The sequence below is a fragment of the Mytilus trossulus genome, chromosome 3 (genome assembly GCF_036588685.1).
Source record: "Mytilus trossulus isolate FHL-02 chromosome 3, PNRI_Mtr1.1.1.hap1, whole genome shotgun sequence".
In the NCBI taxonomy this organism is placed as follows: Eukaryota; Metazoa; Mollusca; class Bivalvia; order Mytilida; family Mytilidae; genus Mytilus; species Mytilus trossulus.
The window spans coordinates 25,649,057-25,673,527 of NC_086375.1; the positions used below are offsets into that span (position 1 = coordinate 25,649,057).

Genomic DNA, 24,471 nt, shown 5'->3' on the forward strand with positions numbered 1-24,471 from the left:
GGACATCTTTTTTTATATTTTTTTTTATAATCACGTGTTAATGCTATTATCTTAAACACTGAACTATTATCCCTTTTAACCCATATCTCGTTTTTCTTAAATTTTGTCTTGATCCCGCAAAAATATAAGTTGATAAATGCTTAACCTCCCTTTTTCTCCAGGATAGCGCTAAGAATTCACACCATTTCAGCTCCAGGATAGCGCTAAGAATTCACACCATTTCACAAGAATAGTTATCGGATCCATACCGGACGAAAGACCCCCTGTCAAAACTCCGTAAATTGTAAGATGGCTATAAGATTGTAGCTTCTTTTCCCAGGTGTAAACCCAAGGACTCCCTTCCCATTTTCGAAAGCTGTCTAAGTCTTCACTGAAGAAAAGATCGTTTTGAAAATCTATCAGTTCATTTGTTGACAATAATAGTTGCCAACCCTATTAAAACAAATATTATTAGTCAAGGATTGACCTATACCTGTCTAAATGTTTGAACTAACTTGTACTACTATGACCATGATCGCATTGTTTAGCTTTTATACTTTTAATTGCCATATATTTGAAGAACGTACAAAGTTAAATACACTTCAAGTTTATCTAAATAAGTTAACTTCCTTTGTCGAGAATGCAATAACATGATGTTTACAAATAATACTGGTCTAATTTGCATTAAATGATTATAGGTCAACTGCACACGATTGCTTGAAAAGCAGAAATAATGTGCCAGCTTTGGCTCGAATTATTTTGATATTATAAAACGCTAAGTTAAATATCCCCTATACATCGATCGAATCTCATATCAATAACATTCGTTTAAACGTGAAAGTGTTATCACAGGTTGGAGCCCGGCAACTATTATAAGCCAACAAAGGGTGCCTTAAACTCAAAGGTGAAAGCTACAACGTTTCAAAGGTAAGAATACATTTATTTTCTTGAATTTTAATTTTTATTTTCATAAAGATTTATTATTATATGATAAATGATTTTTGAAAGGCTGGTAGTTATTAAGTAGTATAAATTTGTATTATGGATTTTCTTATATTTATTCATGCACTGTCATTATTATTTTATTTTATTATATATGTGTAAGAACGCCGGTAAAGGGTATATTTGGCGCACGTGCATTTAACTTGTATGCATAATTTATATATACAAGATTTAATGTCGTCGTTATTTGTCAAAATTGTATTCTTAAAAAAATCAGATTTGTAATAAAAATGATTTGTGACAGAATTAACTTTAGTTTTCACAAATCTTGTTATTTTGGTGTAGTAAAATCGACATGATATTCTAGCTAAATCTTTCTTTTTAATCCCAATGATTCGGATATAACAAGGGTTTTATTAGCGTAAATGGATATTCTGTAGCATTCTTTGCAACCATATTGAAACTCACAAGTGCTAATCTATATGTACCTGCAGTATCAGAAACGAACATGCTTCCCGAGAATATATGAACACTGATTTTTTTTAATTATACACTCATACCACATCTTCTTAAATCTATTGAAGTTCAGAAAGTTTGATGTTGCCTATTGCTATTTATCATTTTTTTTTATCTCGTGCAACATTTTTCGTATTTCTCGTGTACATTTTTTTCTTGGTCTATCTTTTATTTAATTTATAAAAATGCCTACGATCACCGACGCCACCTTGCTTACGAGAGCCACTGAAAACAAACAAAACAAAAAGGTTATGAATAGATGAAAAAATAATTAAGAAAAACATGATTTTAAAACTGAAAACTAAAGCTAGGCTTTTATGATACATGAATTAGACAAGAATTGAGATATTTAGATCTGTTTAATTTGTTTTTTAGTTTCTAAGCACATAAGAACCTCCATTTTAAATGAGCAGCCGATCATTATGGGTACATGTAAAACCTTCTTTTTTCTTTAAATATTCAAAAATATAAGCTATGAAAAAACAGGTAAAATGAATGAAAAATGTGTTGACTATCTATGATATTATAAGTCCCTCTTTCTTACATATTAAAGGACCTGAAAACAGCATTAAATTCACTGTTTATTCGAATAAGTTAAATAGTCCTTTGAATTTATTCAGAGAAAATCGTGTTAAAAATTTGAACAATCTTATGATAGCATTAAAACATTTCTTTTTGGAAAAGTTTGAATGAAAATTCGTTTCATTAAAAGTTTCAATTCAAAAGTTGATTCAAATTGCACCGCACGTATGTTTGTAAATACATCATCTATGCCTACGTCAACTTATATTAGAAATGAGGGTCTAGCTGTGGTTTCCAGAAAGAGGATAGTGATCAAAAAGTGCAGAATAAAAGAACAAAATTATAAAGAATATAGAAAATTAGGCATTTGATATTATAAATGGATAATGGGATGCTGAAATATAGATAATCGATAAATAATGGTCAAAATAGATATACAATAGAAAAAAATGGTCTTAAAGGCTGAATGATAAATGAATAAAAGACTCCTCCCCCAACCATCATCAATGGTATATAGTATTGAAAGAAAATTCCGAGCACGTCATATTTGTCACCAGCTTTGTAATATACAATATCCATACATGTAGGACAAAAAATACCGAACTCGAAGGAACATTCAAAACGATAAGTGTCTTATCAAATGGCAAAATCAAAAGCACAACGAATGGAACCAATCGTAATTTTCCTGACTTGATACAGGCAAATCATTAATTAAACTTTTGATTTCTGGACCATTCAAAAGTGTCGCAAGTAGTATTCGTCTTTTCATAGTTGGTATTTTTATTTTGCCTTGGTGCTTTCATTTTTTTGTTTACTAGCGAGATTGTGTGTCTCGTTTGTATCCCACGTCTCTGTTCTTCTAAGATGGCAATAAACTTAGTTATGATATAATGTATTCAGAATGGCAAAAGATACAGCCTCGCAATTTATAGATCTGTCTGACACCGAGAGGAATGGCTTTTACAGAATAGAGAATAATAAACAAAGGGAATAAAGGGCAAAAAAATAAAGAGAAGAGAACAAAAAGGCTAGAGGATTAAAGAATAGAGAATACTTAACAAATAGTGCAGAATCAAAGGGGGAAAAACAAACAAAGAAAGGACGAAAATAGGCTAAAAAAGAGAAAAATGGGGTGTTACGATAAGAAGAATAGAGAATAATTGCAAAAACGAGAAAGAATTTTTAAAAAGTGTAAAAATTTGAAGAATACAGAAATCAGTTATCCAAATCCAGATCTTCTTGAATTAGACAGGATAGCAACAAAACATATAATTGAAGGCCGTAAGGTGACCTATAATTGTTAATGTTTGTGTCATTTTGGTCTTTTGTGGATAGTTGTCTCATTGGCAATCATACCACATCTTCTTTTTTTTTATATATTCTGGAGAACCTGAGATTTCCAAGGTGTTTCTTTGATTTAACACTAGTTTGTACGTTCTTTGTTTTTCTTTTTTCCATCTTATTCTTGGTTTTTCTTTGACTAATGTATTTTGGTTGTCATTTTGTATCACGAAGTTATAAATTCGGTACTGGTATGTAATATATAGATATACCGGTAATTTGTTAATAAGATTTTCTGTCACGGAAATTAATTTCAATTAAGGAATTATCTGCCTTATGCAAAGCTTTGATTCCTAGCCGTGCTTTGACTATACATTTTTTCCATGTTTGTTTATAAGTTCTTAGTTTTTTAATTTTATAATTTGGTCTTGAGTATCACCGACGAGACATTAATTGCCGAAATGTAGAAAAATTGATACTGTTAATACTATTGGTATCTTTCATTTCTTTATTTGTTTAGATTGTTTATTATTCAACACCACCAAACTCTTATTTTTCAAAATTAATGACTGATAATTCCTATTAACATTAATTGATAGAGCAGTTACATAAGGTGTTTTAAAATACATGTACTGTATAACCCCATTAACAGATGCCTCTTCAAACGAGAAAACTAACGGCCTGATTTGTGTACAAAACAATGAACGAAAACCAAATGTGATATACAACGACAAATTACATTAATTATAGGCTCCTGACTTTGAACAGGCACATGTATATAGAATGTGGCTGTGTTAAACTAGTTTGCTGACGCCAAACCTTAGCCCAATACCAGACCAAACTATGCAAAACAATGATCGAAAAACAGTTACAACAGAAAACGACAACTGCTTAATTACAGACTGACTTAGGACAGGCATTTATTACATGTGGTGGCTTTAAACTAATTTTAAGGCGTCTATCCTCCTCCTTCCTTTGGACGGTGGTGTACCAAAATATCATAAGAACAAACTATAAATCAATTGTAAAGAACATAGCTCATCAGATCGATACAAGGCAGAAAAAAAAATCCTATACGAAACACGCCGACCAGACGTGGCAGGGTAATTATACATCTCCACAATAAAAAGACACTGAGTACAGATATAGATACATTGTATGAGAGTATTTAGTTTGATTTAGCTATATACACTTATCCTTTAATTTCCTGATTTGACATAGATTTTCAACTGCACAATTTTAAAGCTGTCTGAATAGATGCCACTTACAAAACAGGAGATGTCTGCTTCGATATTTCAATTAAATTTAAAATAGATCTGTACTTAAATTTAATCAAAATCTAATTAGTTCTGTAAATTCAAGTCCATGTGCATAAGATTCTTCAATTTTACCATGCTATCAAAACGTTTTATTGACTTTAAAAGAGGTATTTACTTAATGCGTTTTTAAGCATTTCTTAAGACCATGTTCTACAAATTTGATGTTTGCATAGAAAGAATGGTACCGCGGACTAATCTGTGCTATTTGCATTTCTATAATTTACAAATTTAATTGCCGATTATATTTGTATTCAATAATTGAAGAAAAAAACATTGAAAGAAATTCTAACGTGCCAGTTTTTCCAAAGTACTTCTAAATGTACAAAATAGGGCAATTAAACTATTTTTTGTCAGTTCCAAGAAACCAATTCATGATAGATGAAATAACATGCCATATAAAAGGAGTACTTGATAATAATATTTTTCATTTTTTTTTTATTTTGGGATATATTTGTTACCCTTTTATTTGATGTTATGTACTTTGGAAAATGCATTGAAAATGCATGACAAGGGAGAATACAGGTGCTATCCAAGAACTGTCTGAATGCAATTCGGTAATAGAACATGAATTAACACACTAAAATAAAAACGCATTCAAGACAAACTTCTCTCGAAATATTTATTGTGTCGAGATGGTGATGGCTGGATACTAAACACTGAACATTTAATTCCCAATAATAATAATATACAAATTAACTTAAGACAACTAAGACACCCTACGTAAAGAACTACAAAAAAGTTCGAATTCGAATAAACATTCATTACTTGGAGGTAAAGCGTCAGCTCTTTTTTCGTTTCATTAACCGCACACAAGCATGTGGGAGGGTTGGGATCCCGCTAACATGTTTAACCCCGCCACATTATTTATATATGTGCCTGTCCCAAGTCAGGGGCCTGTATATTCAGTGTTTGTCGTTTGTTTGTGTGTTACATATTTGTTTTTCGTTCTTTTTTTTACATAAATAAGGCCGTTAGTTTTTTCGTTTGAATTGTTTTACATTGTCTTATCGGGGCCTTTTATATCTGACTATGCGGTATGGGCTTTGCTCATTGTTGAAGGCCGTACGGTGACCTTTAGTTGTTAATGTCTGTGTCATTTTGGTCTTTTGTGGATAGTTGTCTCATTGGCAATCATATCACATCTTCTTTCTTATATTAACCCCTTTCCATTCTTTAAGTGCCAGTCCCAAGTCAGGATAGACTGTACTTTAGTGTTTGTTGTTGGTTCTTGCATTTGTCAAATTTGTTTTTCGTAAATTGATTTGTTATAAATCAGGCCGTTAATTCTTGCATTGTTGAAGGCCATACGGTTGCTAATGATTGCTTAAATCCACTTCATTTGAACTTTGGTTGATAATTGTCTCTTTGCAATGATAACACTTATTTTTATATACTAGTACTTGTTTTTGCATATGTATATAACTAAGGTGTAAATAGATATAGGAAGATGTGGTGTGAGTGCCAATGAGACAACTCTCCATCCAAATAACAATTTTAATATTAAACCATTATAGGTTAAAGTACGGCCTTCAACACGGAGCCTTGGCTCACACCGAACAACAAGCTATAAAGGGCCCCAAAATTACTAGTGTAAAACCATTCAAACGGGAAAACCAACGGTCTAATCTATATAAAGCCTTTATCTAGTTAATTGTTTCGACAAATATGAATGTGTTTTTGAAATTCCAATCCACCCGAGAAATGGTAATAATTTGTAAATTAATCATTTTTTTAAGTTTAGACATTAAAGTAATTCCTTGTCGGCAGATTAGTGTCGAAAGATTCGGGACATCTATTATATTTGCATAACTAAAACCATAATCGTTGACATATTTTATTTGTTATTCTTAACCTGACATCGCGTCTACTCTAGAGTTATTCAGAACGCATTTTTTTGTTTAATGCAAATTGGTCGTAACATTACTCCGTCTTTACAATTTTATTTGCTATGTATCGAAAGTTTTGTGAAATTCAAATTGGACGTAATATTAGTATACCCTGTCTGTAGTATTTCATTTGACATACACGAATATTATTGTAAAATGCAAATTTGACGTAATTTTACCAATTTATGTAAGTTTTTGTGATATGTATCGGAAGTGTTTTTCTTCTAAATGGGTTCAGTCCCTAAAAGTAAACTTAATAACATGTCAGGACAAATTCTCAAAAAAATAAAAGGAAGGCATTAAATAACACTGATGATTTGCAATATTTAATATTTTGTGTCCTTGAAACGAACGATAACTGTGTAAGAATATATTTGAATGAAATATACACCTGAACTGGTACAAAGAAATCAAGATCAGATTTCCTGAGAAAATGTTTAAGATATACAATTAATGCATGCAAATTTTTTGGAAAATATATAATATATTTGTACGAGCTATTAAAACAGGAAGAAAAGTTAGGTTCAACGAGCTTTTCTGCTGTATCTAAGCTAGTACAGAGACTCGTTGATACGAATACTCTTTCAATGGTCATCATTTTGAAATATTTTAATTAAATTAGATATGAGTAACAATCTATCGCCTCAAATTTGTCACAAGATATATATTGTAGGTTTTGGAGCTGTGTTTTTCCATACTTTTTTTTTACCAACACAAATTTATATAAATCACTTGTTTGTATTTAACTAACCTGTCTCAATCGTTGTATTAATTATGTTCTAATTTATTTTTTTCAAATTGGAAGAGGAAATTAGGTTTTTTTTATCATACCTCATCCTTTTGTTGTCAATATAACGGAATCGTATGCGACTGTCATATAAGTGAGAGGTTACGCTAGAGCTTTATTTATCGTTTTCTACATATGTAAATACCTGTACCACGTCAGGAATTTGACAGTTCTTATATATTCGTTTGATGGTTTAAGCTTTTTATTTTGCCATTTGATATAAGACTTTCCGTTTTTGATTTTCCTTGGAGTTCGGTGTTTTTATTATTTCACTTTTTTCCTATTCTTATTCAGACAAAGAATAAAATTAAAACTTAAAAAACTTTGTTTTAATGGTGTTTGATAATTCACATTTGAGTGATTTAGAAATGCATATTTGTGCATTAAACTTCAAATGTTTTATCAAGAAAAACTTCCTCAAAATAGAATATTAAAGTGATGAATAATATATTCTTGATTGAATCATTAACTGATAATCAACATGACTGTTATTGAAATTATAAATAATTCATATAATATAACGCATGTGTGTGAAATATAAGTATAAGTTGCGGTATATAATACCTTTGGAAATTCCCAACTGACTACATTTTTTTAGAGAGAAAGAGAATTAATAACTTATGACAGATTTTTCTTTCTTTTATTGCTCATCCTTTAGTGGCTGTTTGTTTCATTGGCAATCATATTAGTATATACCTTCATAAAAAGTATATTATATTGCTCATATTTTAAGTAAATGATGACAAATTCTTCATGTCAATGGACTCTGAATCTACCTTCTGTATAATCAAATGCATGAAATATTTGCTATTGGACGTCAATCAGCTTCATTGAAAAGATGGTATTATGAGGGTGTCCATGGAAAAACAGGCAGTGGATGGCACATGACATATTTTGTTTTCAATTTTTTTCATATATTTCATGTATTTTATGTATTTCATATCACAATTTTTTTCCATGTAATTCATATCACAAATTCATTCTTTCTCAAAGTTTAATTTTGTTTTTTTTATTAACTGCCAAAAAAAAGGAGAAAAAACATACATAGAAAGCACTGAAAGTTCATTGAAAAGGGGAGCTAACTCTTCATTTTGTACAAAATTCTTTTGCATTGTTAGTGAACTTTAAAATAATTTTCTGAGCCATCCTCTGTTGATTCAAAAATATCTTTGACATATATATCCTTTGTATGATATACACATTGCATTGGAGCCAAAAATTCAGTTGGAAAAAAATTATGTTGTGCCACCCATATCATAGGATTTGCCTGATATTTACTTGGACAGCCTCTTAATTGTATTTGAACATTTGTTGACATCAAATATAGATTTAGTGCCGCAAATTTAGTTTAATATTGGCAACGCATATTATATATAAGCGAGGCAACTAACATATAAAAGGACATTTAACGAATCTAATAAATTCAATGCGCATTTTTAAAAGTCCTTTACTGAGAAATTTCTGGCATAAACGGTTTCAAAACAAAATCTATAGTTTTTTCAAAGAAACAAGGACAAGTTTAGAATTGTAATGGGCATAATTGAAAAGGTAATGAATGGGTTTGAGGTTTGATATATAAATACTGTTAGACCTCCCAAAATTGGAGATCTCTTGTTTGGTGCCTTATATGTTGAAGAACATGAAGAGGATTAAGTAAGTTAGTAAACCTCCCCACATCTCATGTACCTGTCTTTAGTTTGAAAATTGCATACACCTAGGACGATTATGATCTGAAACGAAAATAACACTTTCTGATTCAAACAGAATTTAAAAAAATTGAGAATAGAAATGGTAAATGTGTCAAAGAGACAACAACCCTACCAAATAAAAAAACAACAGCTGAAGGTCACCAACAGGTCTCCAATGTAGCGAGAAATTCCCGCACCCGTAGGCGTCCTTCAGCTGACCCCTAAACAAATATATACTAGTTCAGTTATAATGAACGCCATACAGTCAACTAATTTCCAAATTGTACACAAGAAACTAAAATTAAAATAATACAAGACTTAATAAAGGCAACAGTAGTATACCGCTGTTCAAAACTCATAAATCCATGGACAAAAAACAAAATCGGGGTAACAAACTAAAACCGAGGGAAACGCATTAAATATAAGAGGAGAACAACGACACAACACCGAAACGCAACACACACAGAAACGGACCAAGCAACAGACAAAACACCACGAGAATAACAAATATGACATCAAAACCAAATACATGAATTTGGGATAGACAAGTACCGTGCCACGTCTTATCTCAATATCTCAAAAATAAGAGAAAACACAAACGACTCAACGTTAAAATGCAACACACACAGAAACGAACAATAATATAACAATGGCCATCTTCCTGACTTGGTACAGGACAGTTTTAAAGCGGAATAAAAGTGGTGGGTTGAACCTGGTTTTATGGCATGCCAAACCTCGCACTTTAATGGCAAAGTTAAATATAACATTGAAATGACAACATAATGTTAAAGGACTACAATACAAATAAATAGGAGAACATGTTAGACAAAGAAAAACATGATAAATAGATAACAAAAAGCATCAGGTTTAAAATTCAATACGTCAAAAAACGCGCCTTGTCCACACAAGACTCACCAGTGACGCCCAGATATAAAAGATCGAAAGTGAAAAAAGTACAAAGTTGTACAGCACTGAAGATCAAAAGTTGAAAAGGTAGGTACTAACAAAGGCCAGAGGCTCCTGACTTGGAACAGGCGCAAAAATGCGGCGAGGTTAAACATGTTTAAGTGTAAAAACTGATGAAATAGTATCTCATAAATATACAAAAAAATAGCATTACATTTCTGTTGAGTATAATGTCATATGATTATAAAATAAAAGAAAGGAAAAAGTATAAAATTTCTGTTTTGGTATACTTGAAAGATAAGCATACTATGCAGCTATTTTCGGTGCATAGTAGCACGCAAAATTTGGAATGTAGAATAAGATCAAACCGATAAATGTTGCGTGTATCTTTCGCAGGCTTTTGACCTAAATCTATTGAGGGGTGTTTAATTCTGTATAAAGCATAGTATTGGGTTCACATCTATTAAACGACAACAGTTCACATGAGTTTTTAATATTTGAAACAAGAACGAAAATATACGAAGTTGTTATTTACTAGTAGATTCATTTTTGTAACCAACATTAATTTTTAGAGTCATTTTTCTTTATCTTTAAAAAATAAGGCTTATTCTGTAATATTCTCATAGAGTTGATTTTACATCATGAATAAAGAAAAAAATCACATTCTGCAATTCTTCATTATTTCGCATCCCATTAATGTGTTTTCTTTTCTCTTCTTTTTTTTAAATTTTTTTTTCGTCATTTTTCTCTTCTCAATTTATTTTAGGCCCTAATTCTGTATTCTGTTGATCAGAAGTGACTTCCTCTTTTGTCTTATTTTTGAGAACGGAATCATGAGGAAGATCTGCGAACAGCCGATTCCAAGAAATGTCAGAACTGAAAATGGCATAAATGTGTTTAATTGTAAATAATATTATGCTGATTAAACAACTGAATGTATAGCGCAACATGTTCTATCTACATAATTTTGTCTTTACTCATGTGTTTTAATTTACCCAAAGTTTTTTTAAGTATCGTCTTACTGCAGAAATTGTAATAAGCATAAAATTACTATCATTTTGACATGATCTTTAAATTAAAATGAGTTCAAGGTAAAATAGTTAGGTTTTAATTACCTCTAATAGGCCTATAGATCAAAGCAACAGTTACTATTAAACCACACTTATACGAAACTATTAACATTTCTAATAACCAAACTATAGCCTTGCAACTGTTAAAAACTCCTATTTTACATAATTTTTACATTGTACATTTTTGTTTGGTTTAACGAAGTGAGACTTTATTTTTTTCTAAAAGTATGCATTTTATGGACCAACCCAGCGGGAAACATTTGTCATCTAAGGTAAAGTAAACATTTCTGATTTATGGTTTGAAATCAATATAACGTTTTCAGATGAACAGTTATAATAATTTGGTTTTTATTTACGAATTTACGAATTTGTTTAGGAGACTGAGTTCTGATTGAGTTACAATAAGCTGAAATAAGATGTATATTTGATTGAACATTTTATCTTTCATTTTGTTAAGGACACTAAATCCTAATTGGAGTTTGATCCTCCTTTATTGAATGTTAGAGCTGTCAAGTTTCTGCTTGTTTCCTTAGAGATATCAAACAATGCCTTTAACATAATGAATATTTAATTCTTGGGATCAAAATAGGATATAATATCAAAAATATTAAGTTGTTATATCTTTATTTGTCCTTATTATTAAATCTTATATTTTATACAAATCAATACATATAGAGGAAATTACTGTAAAAACATATGCTTTGATGTGTTAAAGATGTATTTTTTTTACAATATTGGCGATGATGCTGGAAAAAAAACAGACGATAATTTTTCTTGACAATACAAAAAAGTCTTTTATACACAATTTAGGTTATTGTCAAAGTTTAAAATTGTAAGTATATACGACTGATTAGTAACTGTTTGATTGACGTCCGAAGACAAATATTTCAAACATTTAATTATACAGTGGTAATTTCAGAGTCCATTGAGATGAAATCGGGGAATTGTCATGTTATAGAACTGTCATTTGAACATTATGGTATTTTGGTAACGGGCGATACGGGTGTTTATTTTGCTTTGCAACAGGCAAACTAAATACCCTTCATAGTGCTACTGCAAGGGTGCTTCAAAGCACTCAGAGCGTAACTCTCACATTACTAGGATTTACGCGAATAAAAATCTAAATGTGGATTTTTTCTTGGTCCATGCACATTCATAAACTCCATATTACATATTTTTCATTCCAAAAATTACAAACAAATGAGAAGTCCTTAGTTCAGTGTCAGGCAATCTATTGAAATTTATTATTTTCTCGACGATGTTTCAAGATACTAAAGCAGTCATATCGCTAGGTAGAACCCTCCATATTTTTCGTAAAATGATTGTACCAAGTTAGGAATATGACAGTTGTTTTCCAGTCGTTCAGTAAATTGGTACAGTCGAGCGTTTGGTTTTGTCAGCTTTTGTGGACTTTCCCTTTTTGATAAACATTTGGGTTCCACATGTGTAGCAGGATCTGCTTACCCTTCCGGAGCACCTGAGATCACCCCTAGTTTATGGTGGGGTTCGTGTTGTTTATTCTATGTTGTGTCATGTGTACTATTGTTTGTCTGTTTGTCTTTTTCATTTTTAGCCATGGCGTTGTCAGTTTGTTTTAGATTTATGAGTTTGACTGTTCCTTTGGTATCTTTCGTTTCTCTTTTGAGGTCGGTATTTTGTTAATGGATTTTTTATTGCACAATTTTTAAATGGATTTCGATTTCGAACAGTGCATCTAATCATCAAAAGAAGGAAATGCAAAGTAATTTACAATGATGTAAATATTATTAAAGTCAGTCGCATTGGCTATACTAGGAGAGTAGTAAATAATTTAGAAATGATTTAAATATATTAACATTGAAATCATTTTAAAAACATGAGTCAAATTTAACTACGAAAAAAACTGCGCTGTCGTTTTTACATTAAGTTTTGCTTATTTTTGTTTTCTCTTTACAAAAATGGCTATGGATAAGATATGATTTTGCTGTGCGTCGACTGATGGTTATAAATTGACTGCAAGCAAATGATGTTTTCAAAATGTACTCATCTTAAATTCCATTTTAGAAATTCTAAGAGTTTAATTTCATTAAGCTGGAAAGGCTGGAGAATGGACATCTGTCGACAAAAAAAATCTTGATTGATTTAAATTTGTTGTTTAGAGTTCAATGGCAAAAATACATCTATGTTCATGATGAGATCAACTTATCGATACATCGTGTAGTAAGGTATCTGAAGGGGATTGGTCTGTATAAAAATCGTAGAAACAATTAAATGCTGCTTTAAAACGATAGAGTATTTACACATCCCGTACAGCCAAATAAAGACGTCCCTATTTCGGTTTTGCCAGATGGGAGAAGTCTAGACTAACTTTTAGGTATTGAGAAGGTGCATAATAACGAAAATGAAAAAGCGAGCGAAAGTAATCAAAATATAATTAAAATGTCATAAATCAAATTATGTAATGTAAATGAAAGATTTCTTTTACTAAATTCTAAATATATCACAGGAGGAGTTTCTCCTAATTGAACTTCTAATTTGGTATGTTTTGTATCCGGGTTTTTACCAACTTTTGAGAGAGAAGAAAACTGATATAACCCACCTGGCGGATATATAAAACTCCCCTTTATTTATTTATTTCAATGGGCATTTCCAACTCAAATTAGTTTAGAATGTAGAAAGGTTTAATCTGTTTGCATAAAAATATATTTTGTTGGTAAAAGTTGTCGATTTTTTCCTATAAATCGAGGGTAAATTCAAAAACGTCACGTTTCAATTCTAAGTAAATAAAGCAAGATTAAAGCATTATCGAATTCTTAAATTTCATACACGTTAGTACGTATTCAACATTCAAGACATATATTTGAAAAAAAATAACCCATATAAAAAAAACAAGTCAAATATCGACCTTTGTATCATATACAACAATGGATGGTAGATTTAATGAAGGGTTAGACATTAAGACTGCCACTAGAAAAGTAGCATGTAGGATAAGAACCGAAATATGTATAAAAAATGTATAATAAAAAACTTAGTTCCACTAAAAAAAATATTTTATGTTTATTTAATGTTTAATGCTGTCTCTATACGAGAGACATGTGCTTTAACGTCTTCATTCCACTTGTCGTGACTGCGTATTTATACATCCTACACAGCAAAAACCGACTAATGGGCATGGCTTTTTATTGTTGATTAATGAAGTACATGCACGGTCATATTTCTATACCTAAGTCGGACATTGGTGTCTTTTTGACGACGTGTGTATGTCAATTTTAATGGAAACAAAAATTCAAAAATTAGAACGTTTAAATATTTTCACCCTAGGAAAAGAGTGGTTCACTTTGACACATATCTCCAATTAAATATGCAGGTGTCCTAATATGTTCTACTGTATTGGCAATAATCAGGTTGACAAATCATGACGTTGGTTTTACAGTCTGATGAGAGAAGTCTAGATTCATTGATTTTGGTTCTAATACATTCTTCTATGACAAGGTTTGAATATTTTTTACTTCATGCCAAAGCAGCTTCCCGAGCTCGTATTCTTTTCCCTGTAAACACTCAGGTTGAACTTTTGGAGCTAAAGATTTGTATATACATTAAGCATTGTATCACCAAAGAGTTAAATAAGCAATGACATGCTATACGATATAATTTTACGAGATTATTTTTTTTTTACAAAATACGAAATTCTTAAATTGACTTAGAATTATTGACAAAAATATTTAAATATCAACAAAGACAACCTTTGGCAAGGTATGGAGGTGTCTGTGTCATGGAGAGGCAACACCTGTGTTTTGATATACATGTTTATTGAGTGCTGTCTCATTGAAACACCTCGGCATTCCATTTTATTCAATGATCTAATGGGTTATTGTTTTATTGTTTATCTAGTTATTTGACAAAATGTGCAAATTAGTCAACCTCAACTACTGGACACTGCACCAACAAAAGATATAACTATATGTTAACCTTCATGTACTTAACCCTACGTCTGTTTCATATAAATATGCATGACATATACATGTTAATATCTATAGAAACATCCCATGCTGGTTAAATAAAGATTCAATCTAGAAATATTCGCTTGTATGATTTTTCAGCGACGTATTAAAATATCAATACAATTACATATATCATATTGGTTTCGAGCAATTTTATTTCTTTCAGATGAATGAATAAATTGCTTTCACTTCAGCTATAAAAGTACAGTGTTAATTCAACATAAATGATCCCTTGCAAGATGTGTGTAAGTCGTGATAAATGGTTTAAATTATATTTAATATTCATTTTTATATATTTAAAATTGTTATTAATAAAATTTAAATGCATCTCAAATTATATTGACATCATCTATTTTCAGAGGATAATGTTGATTTAACTTGGATATTTCACATATTGATGGAAAGGATGAGGGGTGATAGACCAAAAAGATCTAAATCTCCAATTTCAAGGAAAAATCAACGTAAAAATGTTCCTGCAAGAAGACCTGATCCTGGTACAGAAGATTTTATACGATTCGTGCGCGATTTTCAAGTAAATCGTCAACCAACTTTCACTGGAATTCAACGAAGGGCTCCGCTTCCTGAAATTGGACAACCTTTGAACAACGTTGGGCTAAATGATTCTGGATTTTTAGATAGACTTAATGATGAATACGACGATTCTGGTTTAGAAGATGAAATTCTTTATTCAAATAAAGTGTCTGTCCCAAGAAATGATCGAATAGTTAAGGAAGTTTTAACTATAACACGGCAACAAACTAGAGACAATTTATATTCAACTTGTAAATCTAAGATAAACAATGATAGTTTTATACTTTCTAGACAAAGAAGTAATTTACAGAGAACCTGGTCATTGCCTCAATCGAAACAACACAAATGTGCTAGATCTATGAAAAACAGACAGTCTTTAAAACAGTTACCTCCCCTTTTCAACGACGAATTCCCAGCTAGACCGACCGCGCCATCACCATCAGTGACACCACCGCTGGATTATTCCGACGGAAGTGAGGATCAGGTGGAGTTCCTTGATCTCTCTTGAAATCTCGTAGTTCTTAAGTGCCAGGTCTAGTCAGTTAAAAAAATGATAATTTAGTGTAGACACATAGAGTTGGATATTTAGAAACAGGAGCATGATATTTTTTAAAACATGTATCATTATGTAACTAAGTTTTTATATTTTTCTTAATATGTACGCAACAGTATGGAAAGTTACATGGAGTGCCATTGTACATTTATTGTAAAAATGTTGTCGGTGTAAAAGATAGCTTTAAAAAATATGTTGAATCTCAGAGGTAACATAGGCTTAGTAAAGGATTTTCCTTTCTGAAATATTTGATGACAACATATCCGAAAAGGAAGTACATTTTAACATCGAATGGAAAATATTATGATGTTTATGGAGGAACATTATTCTCTAGCCTTTTCGTATGAAAGAATGGGGAAAAATACGCGATTTTGAAAATATTTTGTAAAGGTTGATTATAAGTTTTTATTCATTACTTCATTAAAATTTCGGAGGGTGTACGAAATGACACAAACGAACAGCAGAACGAACATCCTTTGGAAACGTAATTTATGCATAACAGGTGCATGCAATTTCTGTCAGATTTGTTTAACGTGTACTTAGAGTATGATACTCAACTGTATGCACATGAAACTTGGAATATATATGTATATGAATGTATTTATGGACATCAAAGTACGCTACAAATAATGCCTTGTCTTATTCGTTGTTCTCAGGGAGTGATATTTTGTTGTTAATTTTCATAATGATCTTGTACCAAAGTAAATATTAAAATTTTGTAATGAAATTGTTCTTTTCATAATTTCGCCTTTATCCCTGAATTGAAATTAATTGCAATTCAAAACTGGATAGACATTTTGTCGTGTGTGAGGCTCTATGATGTGTAGATAAACTGTACGTCCAAAAACAGACAAAATATACGCCTGGTTGATTTACTTTTTGTTTCTGATGTTTTAACCAATCACAGCTTAAGAACATATTACCCAGAATATATATATATGATTCCTTCATCTTAATATTTCAAGGAAAATCTCTTAAGTTGATCTGAAAGATTGAACCACCGCTAAGGACGTTCATTTATTTCAAATTACTAAGTAACTGGTACTGATTGATTTTGTATTTGAGCTGCATATATAACACTGGTGAACTCTGTCTAAACTTGATCTCTATCACTCATTGCCCGACAAAAGACAATAGTGACTGAAAATTAAAAGCCAATCACAGCACATTATCAAGATATGCGGACGATATATATTAAATTCATGTAAAACTGATCTTCATTCAAAATATTATTATTTCTAATAACTAAAAACAAAACAACAATCACATTAAATTATGATGACAATGCAGGTGTATTAAACAAAAAGTATGTTAAACTGACGGACTCTTCTTACATCCATCATTCGTAGTCCAGTACTAAATAAACATATATGTCTACGAAGACTATATCAGAAAACAAAACGACACTCGCATATCACATCTTTGGAGGAAAATTAACTTTAAAATGGGCATTAAAATGGATAATGTACATAATAATTTTTATGTTGTCTTAAATTGAAATAGACTGTGGTAAACCAAGTTATAATTATCCTAGGTATGAAAAAAATATGGTAAATATTTAAGGAATTAAACAAATACATTTGAAGAGTTGCGACTGTCAAATCCACTTCGTCGAATTATTCAAAAAACAGAACTGTTATTCCTATTCTCATAAAATACTCGAGAAGTGTCCAAAACAAAACCCTCGAGATCTGCTGGAAATTCCGATTGCATCGATGTTACTGATGATCCCAACCATCAAACCGTCATCCAATCAAAAGTGACGTAACATATAGTATATTTCGTTAGAATATTTTTGTTTCTCTTCAATATTTATAAATATAACAGATAAAAAAAACACCAAGAGAAGAGAAATGGTAGTTTTGCAGTAAATAAATATAAATGCAACACATTACTTTTCTATGTGTTCTAAACTATAACAGCAGTATATAGACGAACTCAGATATGGCATATTTTCACAAAAGACAAGTTTAACTAAACCATAACTTTCTAATTGCTTGAAACCATATAACACTTGAAATTTATTTAAGTATCACACTCTTAAAGCAACATCACAGCGGGTCGGTCACTGACAATTTAAATTGAAGTCTATTGAATCTAAGAATGGCATTTAGAAAGTGGTTAAAATTAATTTGATTCATATTTTACCTACTTGTGTGTACTCGATTTGAAAAAAGGAATCAAACCAACAAAAATATTCGGAAAATATAATAGCGGTATGGCACATATACTGATCCCAATAAAACATTCAATTTGTCTTTTTACATTTCATGGAAGCAAAGAAATGAAACAGAAAATTCAAATGAAATTCTATTAAAAATTCCCAAGAAAGCTGGAAAAAACTGGAGTCGTGTGCCAAAACAGTTGTGTAATCGTTCCGGTTTCTCCCACATGTTATAGATAACTGTGATAAAGGAAGGCTTTTAAGTTCAAAATTTTGAAGTAAAGATCATGATAATTCGAAACGGTTGAATTATGAGTTTCTACTCTGAAAAAAAATTTACCATCTTATTCAAATGGGGGAACACATGCACTGACCAAAATATATTTTTCAGATGATGCGTATTCTATTCTCCATAATATGTTTTTTGTAAGACAATGACACCAACGTTCCTCATAAGAGTATAAAAGGGAAAAATCACAAAAATACTAATTTCCAAGGATAATTTAAAACGGAAAGTCCCTATTCAAATGGCAAAATCAAAAGCTCAAACATCAAACGAATGGGTAACAGCTGTCATACTCTTGACTTGGTGCAGGGTACTGCTTCGCTACATACATTGAGTTCCATATTGAAAAGTAAGTTTGTTTAATTTTGAAACTGAAGCAGCAAGTTCAAAACCGAAACATATTGATAACATCTTAGGGATTTTCAAATTTTCCTATTTTACCTAAAAAGTCTAAATAATTAAAAATTTCAAACAGCTTTCATTGTTTTAACACGTTACATGGACAAAACTAATCATTTTATTTTAACTTTAGTTAAAAGTTTTATCTTGCAGTATACGAAACTGTACTTGCTATAACACAATTAATTTGAGTTAACAGTAACGATTTAAAATGGCCGTATACGGCATACATTATCGCTTTTTAGAAATCAAGGTTCAACGAGACTAAAAGAGGTACAAAGTCATAAACAAATCCATACTGAAGAGACCTTTGCGTCTTAAGATATTTAGTATACAGAGATATGCCCAATGGTTCGTTAGGTTATGTTTAAATGAATCGCAAGAAATCTAGGTAAATCGGATTTAGAGCCAATTGTACTGAATAATTGTTCTTTTTGCACTAGCTGATAAGAAAAGAACGATCTTTTTATGCAAATTTAAAGGACGATTGTAGTTCAAATTATATAAAAGATAGCGTTTTAAAAGTTGTCTAAAATTATTGTTCCGATTTTTTTGTTTAATAAAATAAAACTTGAATTCAATAATAAACCGTTGTTATACGAAGAGCACCAGCATTTAACATATCTGTATTAAAATTGTCAGGGTGATTTAAGTATTGTATTAAAAAGTAACAACACTGGAAAAAAAAAGACAGAATGATACTGTCCCCTCTTTTTTGCCATGAAAGTACAAAACATATGCATAGCACACATTTTAGTTGTATCAAGAATTTATGAGTTTGACTGTCCCTCTGATAACTTTCGTCACTCTTTTCAAACTATAACAACCAATCGGAGACATCTAAACCTATCCTTCCCTGAGCTGATTTTAGTTTTTCTGCAAACACCTGAATTTTACATCAATTTACTGAGGGGCAGCAATTGCCATTTTTCAAATCTTTTATCTGACCTGCCCCAACACTCGAGAAATGAATATTGGAGACTACTGCTAAACAGAATCTTGTAGCCGTCTAGTCGTTTTTGTAATGTACAAGACTTAGTTTATCATTGAAGAATATTCGGCCGCTCTCGAGATGAGGAACATTAAATCTGACCTTAGACAATTTGGTCAAAGTTTGTTTGTTTTGTTTGTTTATATTCTTTCTTTGTTCATTCTCTCTATGTTGTCGTTCTGGTTTGTGGTTTATTTTTGTGTTTTTTTATTTTTTATCTGATGTTTATTCATCGACAAAATAATTTTGGGTTATGTATGTTACCATATTACATGATAATGTATATCGAATGGAATGTTTGCCAGTGCATGCAGCAAAATAGTTAATTTCATAGACGGCCACTTAAATGGGTTTGACTGTTAACGAATGAATTCCTGGAAAATCACTTGAAAAAAATCTGCTTTGGCATTGACATAATGTATTTAAGTTCAGTCGACGGAATGTATATGCAATTAATTGAATTAAATTCCTAGTAGCAATTACATAATTTGGACTATTGTGTGGGTGTTTTCCATTGAATTTAACGTCCCCATTTCGACACGACGTAGCTGCGTATTTATACATCCTTCAAGACAAAACGTGTCACCCCTAGACAACTCTCTTTAACTTCCAGAACGGAGAAACCCAGCTGAGTAAATTTCCAACCCTATTCAACCCTCGGGGTTCAGCCAGTAGGTTAAGAACTGGAACAGTTAAAGAGCACATTAGAGTCATTTAAGGACACCCAGTAAACCAACCCGTGTACAGATTTTCATTTTGCTTGCTGTAGGTCCTGCCCTCTCCGACTTTGTATTTTAACGGAACTGTTTAGAATTACATCATTGTAAAGAAATTTGACAAAGTGACATAAATGTTTAAAAGGAACAAAAGCAATCGTGACCGTTATAAAGTGATTATATATTGTATACAGTTCTTTTGATGACGGTTATTATCTTGTAAAGAGGTGTAATGAAGATTTTATTAACCGCTATAAACAACGCCTTTGTGAAGATTGATACATAAAGGCGTCTTTCAAAATCATTTTGGAATAATTTTCCAACAAATTTTGCAAGTTTAATGTGATACTTTTCGGAACATTAGATATATTAAAGCAAACTAGATCCGAAAGCATTAACCAAATTAACCTGAAGAGGAACTTTTGATTATTTATCTATTTCTAAACGTCATTATCATAAAAGTAGAGTATCTTCTTTCTCCTTTAATTCATCATTATGTTGTATAATATAACAATTTTGAAATTAACATATAGTTTATTAACATCGGGTCAATTTTGGGCAGACGTAATTTTAGAATTAGCACGTTCTCGAACAAAAAGGTCTATAAGTAATATCTTTGATACGATCTTTTTGGAAACTACATGGATTGGTTAAATAATATAATGGTATCTTTCGTATCTCTGAAGATAACGAGTGTATTAAATATATTCAGACGGGTAATTTGTTTTCAAGGAGAAACCCAATAGCACATTTAGTGATAATATTTTATTTTCTAAAATACTTATTCCGATTGAAGTTTTTGGAAGCGTTTGTACAAATTATATGTACAACAATAACACATAGGATATGTACAACACGATTTCTTCTAATTATATTAATTATGCACATAAAACTAAATAAGTGTTGTTCGGTCTTGAAATGCTTACAGTATAAAAAATAACGATTAATTATAATTGTTTTATTCCTTTCTTCCCGAATTTACAAATTATTGAACAACCTACCAAAATCCTGCTTTGGATTCAAGATTCAAAAATTTTCGGGCGTTTTTTTTTCTTTCAAATTTTTAGTTATTCATGCCGGATGCAAAACATTTTACAATTTTGTCTCGAAATTGCGGATGTATTTGCAACCTGTCATTTCTCGACAAAATTAGTAAAATAGATAAACAAAAAAGGACGTGGTATGACTTCAAAAGATGTAAACATATATCCAGCAAATGAAGCGGGAGCAAGCAAATACATGTCAACAATTAGTTCATTATTATATTGAAAATTAAGCTATCATCAGCTAACGAAATATGAACAATTAAAACCAAAGGCCGTATGTTAGCTAATAACATGTTACAAATAAAAACAAAACCAAGTGAGACATTCAGCAACTATTCACGAATATCCGGTCACTATGACTCTAAGCAATTTCTGGTATCTAGCTCATATATAACATGTATAACTATATGCTGGTACTGAATAAAATGGTCATCTAGCTCGGATATAACTATATGTTTACAAGTTAGCACAAGATAGCACATTGAGTGATAATATTACTTTTCTAAAATACTTATTCCGATTGAAGATTTTGGAAGCGTTTGTACAAATTGTATATACAACAATAACAAATATGATGTGTACAACACGATTTCTTCTTATTATACTAATTATGCCCATAAAACTAAATAAGTGTTGCTCAGTCTTTAAATGCTTACAGAATAAAAAATAATGATTAATTATAATTGTTTCATTCCTTTCTTCCCGAATTTACAAATTATTAAATAACCTGCCAGAATCCTGCTTTGGAATCAAGATTCAAAAAATTTCGGGTTCTTTTTCTTTCAAATTTTTAGTTATTAAGGAATGTACTATTTTTTACAATTTTGTATCGAAATTGCGGATTTAAGTGAAACCTGTTATTCTTGACAAAATTAGTAACATATATGAGTGTATGGGGAAGAGGTATGACTTCCATTGATGCAAATGTATATAAAAAAAAATGAAATCGGGTGCAAACAAATACATGTCAATAAGTGAATTCCTATACTGAAAATTAAGCTATAATCGTCAGCTAACAAAATATGAACAATTTCAAAAAGATAAAAAAAAAAAAAAAAAGGTCATATGTAAGCTAATGTCATTAAACAAATAAAAAAAACAAGTGAGACAGACAGCAACTGTTAACGAATACAACTTCGACTACAAGCTCCTGGCTAGGGGTTAGGCATATATGATTATCATAACTTCATAACTTTTTCTTTTTATTTGTGTAACTATAACAAATATTAGTAACAATTTTATTTTATGTATTCAAACAATGTTTTTAAACTGATTTTCGGTACTGGCATGAAAATACGGATGTTTTGTGTTATTAAAATTTGCTGTTACAAAATATTAGAAATTATTAAAAATTAAGGAATGTATCTCCCTCATGCAAAGCTCTGATTCCTTTCACGAATTTGGCTATACTTTTTGGACCTTTTGGATTATAGCTCTTCATCTTTTATATATGGTTTGGATTTCAAATGTTTTGGCGACGAGCATCACTGAAGAGACATGTATTGTCGAAATGTGCATCTGGTGCAACAAAATTGGTACCGTTGATTTTATATTTATTCTAAAGCTAACAGTCACATCTAAAAAAGATACCAAAAGGATATATAAAGTAAGAGACTGTACTGTCAAGATAAATCAGACTGCTGTTTCTGTTAGAGTTAGATTTGCGCATTATAACGCAGGTAAATGAACTTCTAGTTATGAATTGCAAAACTAACTGTGTGTATTGGAAAAAATAATTGCAAGATACTTTTGGTAACTATATGTTAGCAATCCACTAAATAAATTTACACATGTGACTATTTGCTAGTAGTAAAATGGAAAGCTAACTCAGATATAACTATATGCTGGTAATATAATGGCAATCTAGCTCACATATAACTATATCTATATGTTTGCAAGTTAGCAAAAGCTAACTATATATTATTTGTTTGCAAATAAAGGGCAAGTTAGCTGAGTTTACTAAATGTTGGAAAACAATTCTCCTTCCGGTAGTATGATAAAGACATAGATATATGAGTGCCAATGAGACAACTCTCAATCCAAGTCACAATTTGTCAAATAAGTCATTATAGATCAAAGCACGGTCTTCAACACGGAGCCTTCGCTCATACCGAACCGCCAACTATAAAGGGCCAAAAATTACTAGTGTAAATCAATTTAAAGGGTGAAACCAAGTCGGACTAATCTATTATAAAAAAAAATCAGAAACGAGAAACACTTATAAACCACATCAACAAACGACAACCACTGAACACCAGGTTCCTTTTGCTATTCAGAGGTAATAGTGAATAGAAAACATTAGATGTATTATTTGTTTAATAATCAATAACAAACAATTAATGATACATTGCGGCTTTCCACATCATATCTTTCTGCAGTTTATATAATACATTAACATCAATTCTTCATTTTTCAATACAAAACGATAATAATAAAAAACTTGGAGACATTAGCCTAATATTTTTACAATTAAGTCTGCAGATTCAATGCATAATTTATGGCTTCAATAAGGCAATTGTTAAAAGTTTTGAAAGTTATATCTTTGAACTTTTTCATTTGGATAATGATTTTAAATATCAACAAAATTTTAGAAATGATATCTTTGAACACATCATTTTGAACTTTTTCAATTTGATAATGATTTAAAATATCGACTAATTTTTAGAAAATTATGTCTTTGAACACATCACTAAAATTATTTTTTTTTAAAATTTAAATGATTTGATTGCGTTTTTACATAGTTTCCACTATCAATTGCATCGGAAATTCATAATGTTTATGCTTCTTTTTTTCAAGACTACGCCTATCGATTAACATGTATCCATAACATTATGGTGTTCATAACCCGTTACTTGTTTTAGCAACTTTAAAGTGAAAACAATTTTAAAATGCATAACAAACCAATTGAA

The 24,471-nt window shown here is 30.9% G+C and overlaps 1 protein-coding gene across 1 annotated transcript; it reads left to right on the forward strand.

Annotated features, from left to right (window-relative positions):
* Positions 1 to 584: 584 nt before the first annotated feature.
* On the forward strand, positions 585 to 16,656 carry LOC134710944 (uncharacterized). Its single transcript, XM_063571363.1, has 2 exons — positions 585 to 906; positions 15,236 to 16,656. The coding sequence occupies exon 2, from the start codon at positions 15,274 to 15,276 to the stop codon at positions 15,913 to 15,915; it is 642 nt and encodes a 213-aa protein (XP_063427433.1). The 5' UTR covers positions 585 to 906; positions 15,236 to 15,273; the 3' UTR covers positions 15,916 to 16,656.
* The last annotated feature ends 7,815 nt before the right edge of the window (positions 16,657 to 24,471 follow it).

Excerpts from the sequence above, each read along its gene's own strand:
- LOC134710944 (XM_063571363.1), top strand. The coding sequence starts at position 15,274 with ATGGAAAGGATGAGGGGTGATAGACCAAAAAGATCTAAATCTCCAATT.